The sequence below is a fragment of the Phalacrocorax aristotelis genome, chromosome 2, assembly GCF_949628215.1.
Source record: "Phalacrocorax aristotelis chromosome 2, bGulAri2.1, whole genome shotgun sequence".
Taxonomy (NCBI): domain Eukaryota; kingdom Metazoa; phylum Chordata; class Aves; order Suliformes; family Phalacrocoracidae; genus Phalacrocorax; species Phalacrocorax aristotelis.
Genome location: NC_134277.1, coordinates 66,961,849 through 66,977,311, shown reverse-complemented (window position 1 = coordinate 66,977,311; position 15,463 = coordinate 66,961,849). Strand labels below are relative to the sequence as shown.

The window sequence follows — 15,463 nt, the reverse complement described above, 5'->3', positions numbered from 1 at the left end:
CACTTTAAAGAATTGCTGAGCTGCTTATTGCATTAGATTTGACATGAGGACCCATGGTCTCTATTGCATGGGTCACATGAAGATACCATGCACGTCAAATTAATTCAAGTAGCTGTTGTCATATTAAGTTATAGTACATGTGGTGTAGGTCCAGAATGTTGGAACATTCAAAAGGTTCTGAGGATTTAGTTAGGCTTGGATAATCATCAAAAGGCTTGGAAACTTTTTTGAGCTATTTTTGACTGTGAAACCAGGCTGGAAATCTCCCAAGAATGGCTTCTGGGGAAGATTATTGTTATTTCAATCATCTGCCTAAAGAAGGGGCCTATTGTCATGTGTTATTGACCTAACCCTGCAAACCTTGCCCAGTGCTTTCAAACATGAAGTCAGTAACAGTAAATACAACAATACCTATATATATTTCAGAAATTATTTCTACCTTAGCAATACAATGAAAAGAGCAACAGAGAGACAAGCTATGTTATATACCACGCTTTGCATGCTTCTGATTCCTACTTGTTTGAATTATAACTAAACAGAGAAGGATCTTGATGGGAAGGGACCCTTTTTTGGTCTGTGTTAGTGTGCAGTAGTGGTGGCTTGGTTGATGAGCGTAGGTCTAGTAATTCTGATAATACTGTAAAAAAAGTAATATTCTTTATTAACTTCTGACTTATTTGACACTGAAATCTGGAGGGAAGTAGTCAGCTTGATAGTGAAAAAACTCTATCAGTAAATGGGAATACTTTTGCAGTTAGTCATTTAGTGCACAAACTAATTCCTATTCATTGAGTACATATGCATGTTATATATTTTGTATTCTGCAAACTCCTTTGCCACATGTGGTATATGGTACAAACAATATGAATTTTGTAGCTTCTTTGATATGCTAGAGTGAGTGCTCTTAGCATTTTTGATGACTCACACTGTCACTCATGTGAATTAGAAAGTGATCTGAACTCTTCAGTGTAATGAACCCTATCATTCATTACAAAGGGAAGAGTGTTCCCATAATTAGTGTGGTGATGTTTGACAGGAAAAGAGAATTTTTGAGGGACTACTACTATTAAATGTTGTCAGTAAACACCACTCATTTTTATGCTTGGCAAAACACTTTCTGGTAGCAATCTGGATAAGATGTAAGTAAGTATTTGTTGTAAATGTGTTCTTAAACAAATTTTGAATAGTGTCGATGCCATAATTGTTTTAATGGTTGTGAAATATAGGAATTCCCAGTAAAGGTTTCTGTCTGAGACATGTCCTTAGGACTTTTAGTGAGGTTCAGTGTCAATAGTAAATAGGAAATGAACATTCATCTATCTATACATCAGTACTTCTTGAGTCAGAGACCAAGCGTTTCTGTGACGTTAAAAGTCTTTCTGTAACCTCTTTTCACTTAGTTTGTTACCACTTGCACTGTGTACTGAGGAAGAAAAATAACATGATGTGGACTGGCCAATCCTGATATAAAATTACCACTCAGTGGAAGAACTTCAGAACTTCTTCATGAGGAAAGGAACAAGACGTGATTATATCCTGCATTTCTCTTTTGGAAGCATGAATTAGAAGGCAGTGTGCCATGACAACTTATTCTTCCCAAAAAACCGGAATGTTAGCATGAGATTCTAGTGCTTCTTGGATAATTAAAAGAGCATAAACATGGTAGTATGAAAGAGAATTAGTGACAAAGTAAGAAATGCTCTTTTCCCCCTCAATGCACAATAAAATTATAGATTGAAAGGTGGGCTCTGTATTTTCCTTTAAAATGGCATTGTATTTTCTTTGTGTTCTACAGAATCTGTCTATGGGACCTTAAAAAAAAGCCCCAAAATCAAACAAAATGGGAAAAGTCTCTGAACCTTTTTTTCACCAAAGGTAAGGAGAGCTTGTACTGCTTTCAACTTTATGGAAAAAGGATACAGTTCAGAGGACATTAGGCACCATTACTCATCTGTTTTCATTTCCTCCTCATAGTTGAATACATGAAAAGAAATGAAAAATCACTATGTGAAAACATACATTTTTAAAATATTCAATTATGGGGGGATATATCTAACCATAGCCTTAAAATCCCAATGATAGTAGATATTATTGAAATGTTATCTGATAGTCTTTGAGTTATTTGGGGAGAAAAAGTTGGAAAACCATGGCTGACATTCCTACTGTTTTCCAAGACTGATATTTATTGGAATTTATTAATTGATTCCCGAAGATGGATACGAGCATAAGAAACATCACAAAGGTATCATTATGTTTTAAAACTATTTTTAAACCTCTTTTTAACACTTAATATAAACCTATGGATAGTCAGTCTTAAATTTCAACTGATCTGAACATTCAGGCTCAGCTTCAGTCTTCAAGATTTACCAAAGTAATTTGTAGGCACAAGTTGTTAAGAGCTTGAGATGGAAACAGTCATATATATAAAAATAACTTTATAGATCAGTAAACCCAGTAATTTCAGTGGGAATGTGTATGCCCATGATGTTATTCCCATGCATGATTGTAGTATTTGATTTCTATAGTTTATGGATATATACATAAGTATGATTATTGAGTTTACATTTGTTGTTTGTATACATTTCATTTAAAATAAGCAGACTCAGTTTAAAATATAGCCCTCAGAGAATTTCTGTTCAGAAATTAAACTTGGAAGTTATGTGTGGCTTCTACACTGTATCACCTGTTATTAGAATTATGGAAATAATATTGTGAAGGTAAACTGTGTTGTACAGATGAGTTGCCAAATTATAGCTGGTTTTTTTTCCTGCTAGAAGTTAAACCATTGGAGACTTTTTATAGAATCTCAAAAGAAAAGAAAGAAAAAAAAAAGGATGGTAGAGAGATTATCTCATTACTAGTTAAGTAGCTGATTCCAAATGGAATATACTGTCAGTAAAACCTTCCCTTATTGGCTTTAAAATCATCCTCAAAATTATTTCTGTTTGCTCCAATGGTTGGATATAGTCCTGGACTCTAGACAGAAGCAATGAATAGCAAGTTATATTTTTATTTTGCATATCTCTATTGCTCCATTGTGTTCAGTGATAAATGCGCTCAGTGATTAATTGCTTTGAACTTCATACCATTTAGATTTGGTGTCACGAGGTCTTATCTTAAATTTAGTGCCATCTATGGAAGCTTGAATACCATTTTCAAAGGGAACAGAACTGAGCCTATATTTCAGCCATGTGGACCTTTCCGTTCTATTCCTATCACTAAGCAATCTTAAACGAACACAACTAAAGAAACCAGCAGAGATTTAAATATTGCCAATTTACATATTGAATAAATAATTAGAAAACTAGCCATTTTGAATGGTGGAAACCTGAAGTAGCCAGAAGTTAATACACTTGGAAAAAACCTCTTACTGATACAAGTTTCCTTCATTTAGAAAGAACATGCTTGTTCTAAATTAAGTTTTGTATAAAATAAGAGATTGGCTATGTAACTATTTTTATTGGATGAAAGACAATAGTTGCTCAGGTGTTTTGAACATGGACTAATTAACAAAATATTAGTGAGATAAGAACGTATTTTTCCTATTAGCAACTGAAAAAAAAAGAGAATTGCCATTTGGCCTATATTTTGTCTCGAACATTCAGAGTCTGAAGGCATTGTCGATGCCAGGGCACTTGTCGGTGAAGGTGTAGCTTTGAATGTGCTTGTGGAGTTCAATGTCTTTCTGCCTCTGTGACAGCTGTGATGACTCAGAATATTAACCAGATCATTTTTACATACCCCTTTAGCTAAACAGCTGCAAACCAGATAGCTTTTCAGTTGTTTAGAATATTTTTTGTCAATCTTTTCTATCTTTATGCAATTAAAAATTCATAATTGTACTAAAACAGGCTATAATAAAGCCAGTGCATGCAAGTTTTAAACAATTGTTTAAGCACTGTAATTTTTAAGCAGTTAATGAAAGTCATTGTTTTACATCTAGTCGTGTAAGTGTAAAATTATGAACGTCTGCCCTATTAATCAAGTTCTTTTGAATTCTAAAGAGATTCTGAGGTAGGAGTTTACTCAGCAAGACATAGTCATTTTTACAGCTCAATACAGAGTAGTCCCATTATTCATGTTTTCTTTTGAATAAGAACTCACACTGTAATTCTAAGCACTTGTGATAATTACCAAGGATTTTTTTCCCCCCTTTTTTCCCCTTTAAAGTGCTTTTTTCCCAATTGGCATTATAACAGAAAATGGAATATTATGATCAGATTAAATTCTACTCTGGGCACTTGCATTCTGCCTGGCAAATTTTACCCATTTTCTTCCTTGAGTTATGTGTTGTTAAACCACTCTTGCATATGCCCCAAGTTTTGTGTATTTTGGAGCATATGAAAGATGTCAGTTATGACTGTCCAACAAGGAATTTCTTTGCTGTACAGGTGATTTTATGTATATTAAAAATTGGCTTAGTATGTACCTATACCTATCCAGAAAAATCCTGAGGCAATCAATAAATGAAAACATGAAGGGATTAAAAGGCCATTATATATATACACACATAATTAGAAATGTACTTATTACAACCTTACAGAGATGGCTAAACTGAGACATTTATAGCAGTTCGTATTATCTGATCTCTTACGCAAATACCTATTAAGGCTATGCTTATTCTGTTATGGTAATGAGAGGCTTAAATCCTCAAACCCATCTTCTCCGGTGTTTCACTCTTCCTCCAATCTGGCTTAACTCTGGAGCAATGAAGCAGGCTTGTCTAGTGGGAAGCCAAACCCATGAGGAGGTGACTTGAATTTAAGGTCCTCTCTGCTGAAGTTGTGAAGAAGCCAAGGTCAACTTTTTTTATGGCTTAAAAAGACAGTATACAGATATGGGCAATGGCTCCAGCTGCTATTTGGCTTCTTACTTGCTATGTGACTGTAGGACAGATTTTTTCAAAAGTAATCACTTGTCTCTCCGATTTTCTGATGTTTAACTGTAGTGTTTTGAAATGAGTGCCCTAAAATCTTTGAGTGTGACTAAACCCAAAGTGAATGGAGACACTCTGGGTTTGGGACAGCAGACGCTTTAGCTCAGCTGGTGCCTTTTTATAGCTTGAAAGTTTTCTGAGCAACTGTAACCACCACATCACTTGTGGGGAATGTGAAGGGTAGGTAGATATGATATGGATGCCCAGCATTTCCTGTCGGGACCAACTGAAACTTATTGGTTCCTTTGCCCTCAGATAGTCACCTCAAACGTAATGAAGCTTCCTTTGGAAATGCCTCTTCTCCAAATAGTAGATATGCAGATATACCTGGATCTGTGTCCTTCTCTGTCCTTAAAATTCCAGATGTGTCTTCTCTCTCCATGGGGAGTCAATGGCTATGTTAGCCAGAATGGACTTCTTACCTTTTGCTCCCCTACTCAGACAGTTTTTGTAGAGATTAAAAGCATCAATCCAAGTAGATTGGATTTCAGGCCATACTTTTAGTTTAGGGTAGTTAGTGTAACAGATGATTAATCTGCTTTTTGATGTTCGTCCTTTTCTTTAACCCTCATTTTTGAAGCAGAGGGTAAAGACCAATGGAAGTAAGATATCTTGTCATCAGTAGCTGGGGACTGAGATCTAAAAAGAGAAGCTACTGCTAAAGGTGTAAACCATACCAGCTATTTTTCATTCACTGATACCACTTGGTGCTATATGCTTTTGGATTTAATAACATTTTTATTTGTATCTGCATGATCTGGTTATCACTGAAATGCTACTAGGTGAGGAAATTAGACAGAAAAGCTTATTCTTGTCATACAAGTAATTCATAACATTTTAAAACACCAAGATAAATGGTGCTAATAGTTGCAGCCAGAATTCAAACAAACATGCCTGAAAGTTACTGATGATCCTGATATACTGTACAGTGTGACTTTTCATAAAGTTTGCAATGAAAAGTGGCAAAGCAACAAGAACACCATGATGAATGATTTCATTAAGTGATTAGGCCCATGAGTACTTAACAATTGCTATCATGGATTAGGCGGCACTTCAGAAGCTTGAGATAGTTGTCAATTTTGTGGGAATCTCGGCGGAGGCAATGTAGCAGGTTGTAAAAGGCAAAGAGTCTGGAGTCCTCATCAGTGAGTTGCAGGGATGGAAGGCCGTCCCACTGAGAGTAAACTTCATTTCTGATCTCACCAGAATGAACCTAAGGACATAAAATGATACTGTGGTAAAAGATAGTGAATCTGACGGGATGTAGAACAGAGCTTGGGAAATGCTAGTTGCTAGTGTATGGCTTGTATAGTGTTTCGTGTTATGGTTCCCACTATTCTGTATAATATTCTATATCATCATGCAGATTTTGAATGAATTTGTCAGATTTTTCAGTTTATTTCCCTAAAATATGTAAAAAAGCTTAACTGTGTCAATAGTGTTTTAAAACTAATGTGTTAACCTATGTCCAGTGGAATCTGACTTTGCAGAGAAATCAAACCTTCCTTCATGCATGGACTTATCATGACCTATCAGTGACATCTCTTTTTGGTTCCCTCTACCTTGAAATCTTTGTTAGCAGTTGTTCCTAGAACTTATTTGTGTTTATCTCCACCTTTGTCTTGGCCCATCTCTCAGGTAATCTCTCTGGTACAGGCAGCTTCAGAACATGTTACCAGACAAACCTCTCCACAGTACATCTTCAGATGTACTGTCCTTCAGTTTCCATCAAAAAAGAATAAAAATCAAAAAAGAATAAAAACTGCTGAGAGATATTGTGACTTCTAATGTTAGAAAGATACATGTAGGAACTCATGTCGTGAGTTAGTATCTGAGGTGAAGATTGGTTTAGGTCTCCTTGCTTGAAAGAGACAATCATTAATTTTCTCATATCGCAGAAATCTGCCTTTCATAGCAGGAAAGAAGTCTGTGTCTATTGCTTGTGCGTCTTCCTTATTTCCTACCAGTTGGATGTTGTAAAAGCACATAGGAGAGTATCTGGAGCCTCTATCACTCAGTTTAAGCAACTGGCAAAAAAACAGAGAGACCTACTAATACTCAAAAACGTGGTTTGACACTAATGAATTTGCCAGTCTTCTCTTGTCTCCTTATGTAAATAATGTGAATGAGAAGGTGGTGACAGGGTAACTGTAGCAGCACCTGACTTCGGCTATTCTCTCGGATCCTCGCCTGCTCCCTTTTTACATGTGGGTATGGGATAGAGGTGTATTTGATTACACTGATAAATGCATTTGTGGCCTGGATGGGCTACGGTTTCTGAGTAAAGGGACACCTCACTGAAACAGAGAAAGACCATGAGTGATCCAGTGGAAAGTGGTGGATACAGTGATGGTGGCACTCTTAATGCTGTTCAACTGTTCAGAGGGTGAGCAAAAGCCAGTAAAGTCAGAACCTCTTATAACATCTAGCTCACTGATAGAACTATATACTCAGGGACTAGCAGAGGCCCCTTTAAAAATAAAGAAGCTAGAGTTGATTTTATTCAGGAAAGCTTTCATTCAATTACTGATAACAAGGGGTATTCGAGTATGGGTATTGTCAGACAACAGCCTTGTTGCCTGACCAGTGTAGGGGGAACCAAGTGAGAGCCAGAGTTCAGAGGGACCAGTATGGTGTGAAAAGACAAATGAAAAATACCACGATTACTTTGCTGTATGCCACATCTTTGCAATAGTGCAGACTTCCAGAACAGTTTTAAACACAGTATCTGTCTCTGAAAATTATACACAATACCTATATGTATATAGATGTGTATAAATAATGCTAAAACATACATGTAAATATCTGCATGTGAAAAAACACAGACACATCCTTAAAAAAATCAGGATTGCAATTTCAAAATACTCAAAGATAGAAAGAGGATTACTAGTCCTGATGATTACACCTTCCCTTATAGCAGGACTGGGAGTACACTGGTTTATACAATGCCAGTCACATCACATTGTCTCTTTAGAAATTGCAAGACAGAAGTGGAAAAGTTCTCAGATTCAGCTATATTGGCCCCCTTTTTTTCCTTCACATCTACTGTTTCCTTTTCTATTCCAGGCAGGGAGGGCCTATCACTGTATGTGTCTTCCTTACAGCACCAGGCTGGAAGGATGTTAAGGACCTAAGACTTACCCGCCCAACTATTTTCTCCATTCCTTCTAGAAGCCGCTTGTTTTGTTCTTCAATCTCTACAGCCTTCCAGAGGATGGTGTCTGGAGCTTCTTTGATTCTTTGTACTTCAGAGGCCAGATGGATCAGGGGATCATTCCAGGAACGCAGCACTGCCAGTACTAAATTCAGTAGGTCTTCATGCTGCTCACCCACATTAAGAAAAGGCAGTTAAAATAGGAAGGATAAATGCTGGCAGCATTAGGAGGCATTTAGTGCAATATCCTCAGACATAGTGGTTTGGGAACTTACTCCAGGACCTACCACCGAATGTGCCCTATAGCCCTGTCTTCGATACCTCTGTGCAATTGCAGTTTTGAAGTTTGTCATTGTTGTCATCATGTTTTACAGTATTAGCACAAGCAGTTACAGTATTGTAATGGAAAATATCATTCAACCCTCTTCACACTGAAAACTAGGAAGCACAGCTGTGTTTCATCTCTGTGAAAAAAAAACAGGACTCCTGATTTTTGATGAATATTTTAAAATTCAATGATTTTTTTTTTTTAAGTTTAGTACTGAATGGAAGGTGCACATTATGGTAAAACACTAAATAGTTTTTATTGCCTGTACGAAACTCATCTGTCCTCTCCTTTGAGGAATAGTGCTTCCAGCAATAGCTCTCCAGTTTTAAAAATTGTCCTTTCTTGCCGGCAATGAAAATTCATAGAGCATATGGCTATGGTAGTATTCAACCATTTTTTCTTTGCTAGATACATTGGATCTGAACACAAACAGAATTGTTATGTACCCAGGGCTGTGAATTCTATTGCGCCCCATAGATTTTCTGAATGACATACTGAGAAGATGGCAATACTGGGATTGCAAGGATATCATGACCATGAAACTGATAAAGATTTCTCCCTGGCACACCCCCATTCATATACTTGTGCTTATTTTTTACTCCAGAGTATTTTCAAATTATATGTGTGAGGATAGGCTGAACAAGACTATCTTCATCTGCCCTTAAGCTGTATGTAACATGTTTCTCTGTACAAGTATTTTGCAGTTATTTCACACTGAAGTCTTTGTATTTGGATTATGATGTGACCACTTTTGCCTACTGGTAACAGCAAGAATATCTATTTAGCATTTGTTTGGTGATGTCAGTGTATTCAGTTGCTGGAAAACTATTTACCTCTGCCTACATACAGTATTCACTATATAGCCAATGTATTTTCATGTTTTTTTAATATAATAATTGTCTATATGGTGTTTTAAGATAACATTCAAAGGTTGTAGTGTTCTCAGTACTGTACAAGCATGGTAACTGGCATCGCTCCATGAGGCTATATTGTAATTGGAAATAAGATGCAATAACTGAATGTAACACAGGACAAGGAAGGGAAGATGAAAATTACCAGTACTTACATATTCCGTATAGCCTCTAACTTAGTATCAGCAAATGTTAAATCAACTTTTCTTGGCTTTTTGGTGCTTTCCTCTTCCTGGCTTTTTTATTCCATTTATGCTGATTTCCCTCTCTCTGTCTCCTGCCTCTCCATTCCTGAATCCTCCCTCTTCCTCCCCCTGACCCCACTCTATCTCACACTGATTGACATTAGAAATGGGACTTACATGAATCTGCTGAGCTTGCTCCTTATCTTCAGGAGTGGTTAAGGAGGAAGTGTGGCAGCCATTAACTGCTTTTGTAATAAAACCTCGGCCCTGAGCATAGCGTTCATCCTACAGATCAGCAAGGACAGGCATTATTGAAACAGATAAGTAAGAAGAGCTTCAGTTCAACAGCATGGTGGAGTAGGGAAGAGTAACTGCTGTCATCTACCTGGACGTGCACAAAGCATTTGACACTGTCCCACATGACATCCTTGTCTCTAAACTGGAAAGACATGGATTTGATGGATGGACCACTCGGTGGATAGGAATTGGCTGGATGGTCACTCTCAAAGAGTTGTGGTCAATAGCTCAATGTCCAAATGGAGACCAGTGATGAATGGCGTTCCTTAGAGGTCAATATTGGGACTGGTGCTGTTTAATATCTTTGTCAGTGACATGGACACTGGGATTGAGTGCACCCTCAGCAAGTTTACCAACGACACCAAGCTGTGTGGTGCAGTTGATGCACTGGAGAGAAGGGATGCCATCCAGAGGGACCTTGACAGGCTTGAGAGGTGGGCCCATGTGAACCTCATGAAGTTCAACAAGGCCAAGTGCAAGATCCTGCATGTGGGTCAGGGCAATCCCAGGCATATATGCAGGCTGGGTGGAGAATGGATTGAGAACAGCTCCCTGAGGTGAAACACTTGGGAGTGTTGGTTGATGAGAAGCTCAATATGACCCAGCAATGTGTATTTGAAGCCCAGAAAGCCAACCATATCCTGGGCTGCATCAAAAGAAGAGTGACCAGCATGTTGAGGGGGGTGGTTCTTCCCCTCTACTCTACTCTAATGAGGCCCCACCTGGACTATGGCATCCAGGTCTGGGGCCTGCAACATAAGAAGGACATGGACCTGTTGGATTGAGTCCAGAGGAGGGCCACGAAGGTGATCAGAGGGCTGGAGCACCTCTCCTACGAAGACAGGCTGAGAGAGTTGGGGTTGTTCAGCCTGGAGAAGAAAAGGCTCCAGGGACACCTTATACCAGCCTTCCAGTACCTGTAGGGGGCCGACAAGAAAGCTGGAGTGGGACTTTTTACAAGGGCCTGTAGTGATAGGACAAGGGGTAATGGCTTTAAGCTGAAAGATGGTAGATATAAATTAGATATAAGGAGGAAATTCTTCACTGTGAGGGTGGTGAGGCACTGGAACAGGTTGCCCAGAGAAATTGTGGATGCCCCATTCCTGGAAGTGTTCAAGGCTCAGTTTGTATGGAGCTTTGAGCAATCTGGTCTAGTGGAAGGTGTCCCTGTCCATGGAAGCGGGGTTGGAACTAGGTGATCTCTGAGGTCCCTTCCAACCCAAGCCATTCTATGATTCAAACAGTGTTTTAACTAATTGTTGTTCCATTGCTTTTATCACTGCTTTTATGCTCTGAAGGTCAATAGTTCTGGTGAGTCTTTAGAGTGAAACTGGACTCAAAAGCACGAACTTGTCCCACAGATAAAGAATGATGGAAAAATGGTATCTTTTTACAGAAGCGCTGGGGATCTTAGCAATGGTCAGTGCTATACAAAAATTTGGTCACCATTGGGACTATCACTGTCTGTGCAGCAATCATATTTGTTTACTTATTGAAGGATTTCATATGTTAACATATGTTTATGCTTAAAAAGTATTAAATTGCCATTTTTATATTTTGTTACTCTCAGGAAAAGGCAGGGTACTTACAAATTCATTGAATATTTCTGAAGAGAGGAAGTGGATGTAGTGTGAAAGTTCAACTGCTCGGTCAAAAAGTTCCCCAAGGGAAACTTGGCAATTGACAGATCCATTCGGGCAGATTGGCAAGGACGTCACTCCTTCCTTTGTCAGAAGCGTGTTGGATACCAGAAGAACCACCAGCAGCAAACCTGTTCAGGTTTAAAACAAACCAAAATGGAATCACATTGACTTGTATGTGCATTGAGAAGTAGCTGTCAGAGCCAGATGCTGGGTGATTTCGGCAGTGCTATCACATGGCTCAGAGTACCCCCTGTACTGGCTGCTGAAAATCGATGGAGGAGGGAAGCACTGTAATTCTGTTATCCTTTCTCCCTTCCATCATCCTGACTGTATAGCAGAGCCTGCTGCAGAATTTCAGGAGACAAGGTAACCTGTGTTGCAGTGTACACTGTGTTCCAAAGTCTCTTACCATTCTGCCTGACTTTATTACATAGTGATAAATAGAAGAAAAAATCAAACTTCCTCACAGTGTAAATATAGATACATAATTATATTTGCACAGATATATAAGTTTGGAAAATAGATTGGGTTTTTTTTCTTTTTTATGTCTCCTCCTCTTCCCACAGGTCCTTTTCTTCTTTGCAAACATTTGGAGTTTAAATTAATTTTGTGGGAGCATGGTTAGGTCACTCTCTTAAGGTTTTGATTGTCCTGGGAGTTCCTTCAGAAGATTTCCAGCAGCTGTGCTGCTTTGCTGCTTAGAGTTTAACCCTAAATCGCCTACTGCTAAGAAATCAGAGAACTTTTGTCTTTTTCCCTGAGCCTCTGAAACTGATATAGAGGACTTCACATTATCTAAAACACAAAACCTCATTTGTTTAAAACTTTTAATATTAACTTAACAGAGTCAAGTTTTACGTCCAGTGAAATAAAATATAGATAGAAAAACAATGGAAAAATTAAAAGAAAACATTTGGTAAATGAATGTACTTATTCAAAGAACACTGTTCCGTGCTCTGAGAGTTTTAATTCTGGAAATTGGCCTGCTACCTGTATTGGTTCACTAGACTTATTTTAAATGCTAAATTAAAGTGTACTCCATAAATCAGCAGAGCTGTCCCTAATGCTATCATGTGATAAGTTTCTTTCTAGCTCTTAATTCAAGAAAAGTGCATTTACACAATATTGAAGTAAACCTTCCTCCTCTCCTATGAACAAAGTGCCTGCCACATGCTGCGGTTAGAAAAGTACTCTGGGGAATAATTCTATGAATAAGAAAACCTGAGACTTGTTGGCTTAGAAAGTCGAAGATGGTTATGAAAACATTCACTCCAAAATTACTACATCAGTTCTAGACTTGTAGATAATGACTTCTAGTCATTGCCTTCTGAGTAGTGTAACAAAGCAGTCTGGATCCAGACTGTGCGCAGGTGTCACATCCTTCAAGACAATTTTCTGTGACACTGCCCAATGCAAAGTTAGTCTTGGAAGACAAAAGTCTGACTAAAAAAGGGATCAAGCTGCCTTCTAATCCCAGGCTTTGGTCAGTAAACGTTTGAGGTGGAGGCAGGTTTCACAATTACTGGAAGACTAGGTGGCTGGAAGGCCTCAGTTTCTAGTGCTGTTACATTTCAGTTACTTCCTAATTCAATCTAAATTTAAAGAAATATAAAAGGTACCAGCAAGCGAATGGCAAAGTCTTACCTTTCAGCGAAGCTCCCTTGTTACTCATGGTAGGGATCCTGTATGAATACTTGCTCTACCTGAAAGTAGTCTCAATACTTGCTCTTGTTCTCTGCACATGCCACTTTTATATATGCCATCCAGGGTCCATTTTGCATACATTCAGCAGGTCATGGAGTTTACCTAGATAATTACAAACATCAAATTGCCTTTCTTCCACATTCATATTCAGTATTTTTTTGGTTTTTATTTTTAACTATGAGAGGGAATTTTATTAACAAATTCAGCTGTGGGATTCTAAGTATTATTGGATGAAGAGAGTGCCAAATTTTTGCCCTGAATGAAGTGCAATGGCCATTGAGCCTAGAAAGCTCCACTTGTCAGTTCTGAGACAAGTATTCCCAATGTTTCTAGGCTGCTGTTCCTCCTCCCCACAGTTGTCTTCTCATCCTTCCTTATTTCTTCAGCTATCCAACTTTCTTTTGTTAAAATTCTGGCTATTTGTGGGAGGCAAACAATATCTTACAATGTCTGCAGTGAGAGAAGTGGCATAAATTGTACTGAAATTTATCTAGAGAAAAGGAATCACAGAATCACAGGTTGGAAGGGATCTCAGGGATCTTCTAGTCCAGCCTTTCTAGGAAGAGCACGGTCTAGACAAGACGGCCCAGCACCCTGTCCAGACGAGTCTTGAGGGTGTCCAATGTGGCCGAGTCAACCACTTCCCTGGGGAGATTATTCCAATGGGTGACTGTCCTCATTGTAAAAAATTTCCCTCTCATGTCAATCGGAATCTCCCCAAGAGCAACTTGTGTCCATTCCCCCTTGTCCTCTCCATGGGACTCCTTGTAAAAAGGGAGTCTCCATCTTCTTTGTAGCTACCCCTTAAGTACTGGTACATGGTGATGAGATCCCCTCTAAGCCTCCTTTTCTCAAGGCTGAACAAACCCAGCCTGTCCTCATATGGCAGCTTCCCAGTCCTTTGATCATCTTGGTGGCCCTTCTCTGGACCCCTTCCAGCCTGTCCACATCCTTTTTGTATAGAGGGGACCAGAACTGTACCCAGTACTCAAGGTGTGGCCTGACAAGCGCTGAGTAGAACGGGATAATGACTTCTTTATCACTGCTGGTGATGCCCTTTTTGATGCAACCCAGCATCCTATTGGCCTGGAGGCTCCTGGAAAGAGATCTCACTATCTGTAAAATTATAGATATGACATTCTGGGAATGTAGATCCATACAGTTAAAAAGATATTACATAGCGCAAATCATGATATAACTGATCCTCAGTCTGAGATATGTTTAGAGAAGTGGGGGCAGTTCTTATATTAATAAAGTAATAATTTGCAAGAGTTGAAGAGGAAGAAGTTATATATTTACTGTTTAATCACAAATGTTTCATGAATAAGTCAGCATTATTTGAAAAAAACCCAACCCTCTACAAAACCATGACATTGTTTTCTATACTTGAAAACTTTCTGCGTAAAAGATGTACATTTCCACTATATGCAAAACATATGCTGTTGTAATCAGTGGGATTTGTTTCCAGATTTGATGTGTCTGTGGTAACCTAGAAACTAGCCTCAGCAGGTTGGCCCTGTTCTCTTGTGTGAAGCTCATCTGTATGAAAATGTTAGCAAATGTGTAATCTCTCATCTGTTTCTCAGGTCCATTTACCCATGAAAAGACTTCCCAAATTAGATGATCGTAATGAATAAAGTATACAGCGTTAATGAATTTTCTTGCCTGTAGACAACTTGTTCCGTACTTGTGGAACAGGTATGCTTGTAACCCTGAATCCTTCATTATTTCATAACTATGGACCTGATTCTTGAAGCAATGATAAATGAGGGAGAAGAAAGGTAGAGCGTTTAGGGGGTAAACCATTGAAGGCATCCCTTGGGAAGCAATATAAGGAGATGCTTCAGGAATAAACCAGAACTGGTAGCAAGTGGTCTACATCTGCTAAGTTCTAGGATGATTGCTAGAATAGTTTGTTCTGCTTAGAGGCTGCATCTTGTTTGGAAATTGGGGCCCTGCTGAGTAAATGAAGCAGTTGTTGCCAGCAGCAGGAAAAAGTGGCAATCTGATGAAGGAAGTAAAATTACAATAGGGCCACATCCACAACTCTAGAATGGATGGTAGAAAAACAGCTGTCTTCTAAACCACAGCCACATGGTTTATGATCTTGATTTAATTCAGCTTCATTTGAAAATCTTCCCCAATAAGATTACAGGTGAACTTGAAAAATCCTGGCATCTTATAACATTAGAAGAGTCCTGTGAATAAAAGGAGTGAACACTTCTCAATCCACCCTTTGCTCTTCCATTTACTAGTCTGCTTTTCTTGGCATTTTGAGGGGTTGGTAGTAAAGCCAAAATAAGGC

The 15,463-nt window shown here is 38.6% G+C and overlaps 1 protein-coding gene across 1 annotated transcript; it reads right to left on the bottom strand.

Moving 5' to 3' along the window:
• Nucleotides 1-5,957: 5,957 nt before the first annotated feature.
• Nucleotides 5,958-13,126, bottom strand: PRL (prolactin). The gene is made up of 5 exons (XM_075086143.1): nt 13,099-13,126; nt 11,401-11,582; nt 9,692-9,799; nt 8,078-8,257; nt 5,958-6,149 (listed from the first exon to the last, which is right to left on the bottom strand). Exons 1-5 carry the CDS (start codon nt 13,124-13,126, stop codon nt 5,958-5,960), a joined length of 690 nt encoding a protein of 229 aa, XP_074942244.1.
• Nucleotides 13,127-15,463: the final 2,337 nt, after the last annotated feature.

Bases quoted from the DNA above. Each gene is read 5' to 3' on its own strand.
- PRL (XM_075086143.1), bottom strand. From the start codon at position 13,126: ATGAGTAACAAGGGAGCTTCGCTGAAAG. The intron at 8,258-9,691 runs GTAAGTCCCATT...GTGGGTGAGCAG, and splicing joins AGCAAGCTCAGCAGATTCAT to CATGAAGACCTACTGAATTT. The intron at 6,150-8,077 runs GTAAGTCTTAGG...TTATGTCCTTAG, and splicing joins TGGAGAAAATAGTTGGGCGG to GTTCATTCTGGTGAGATCAG.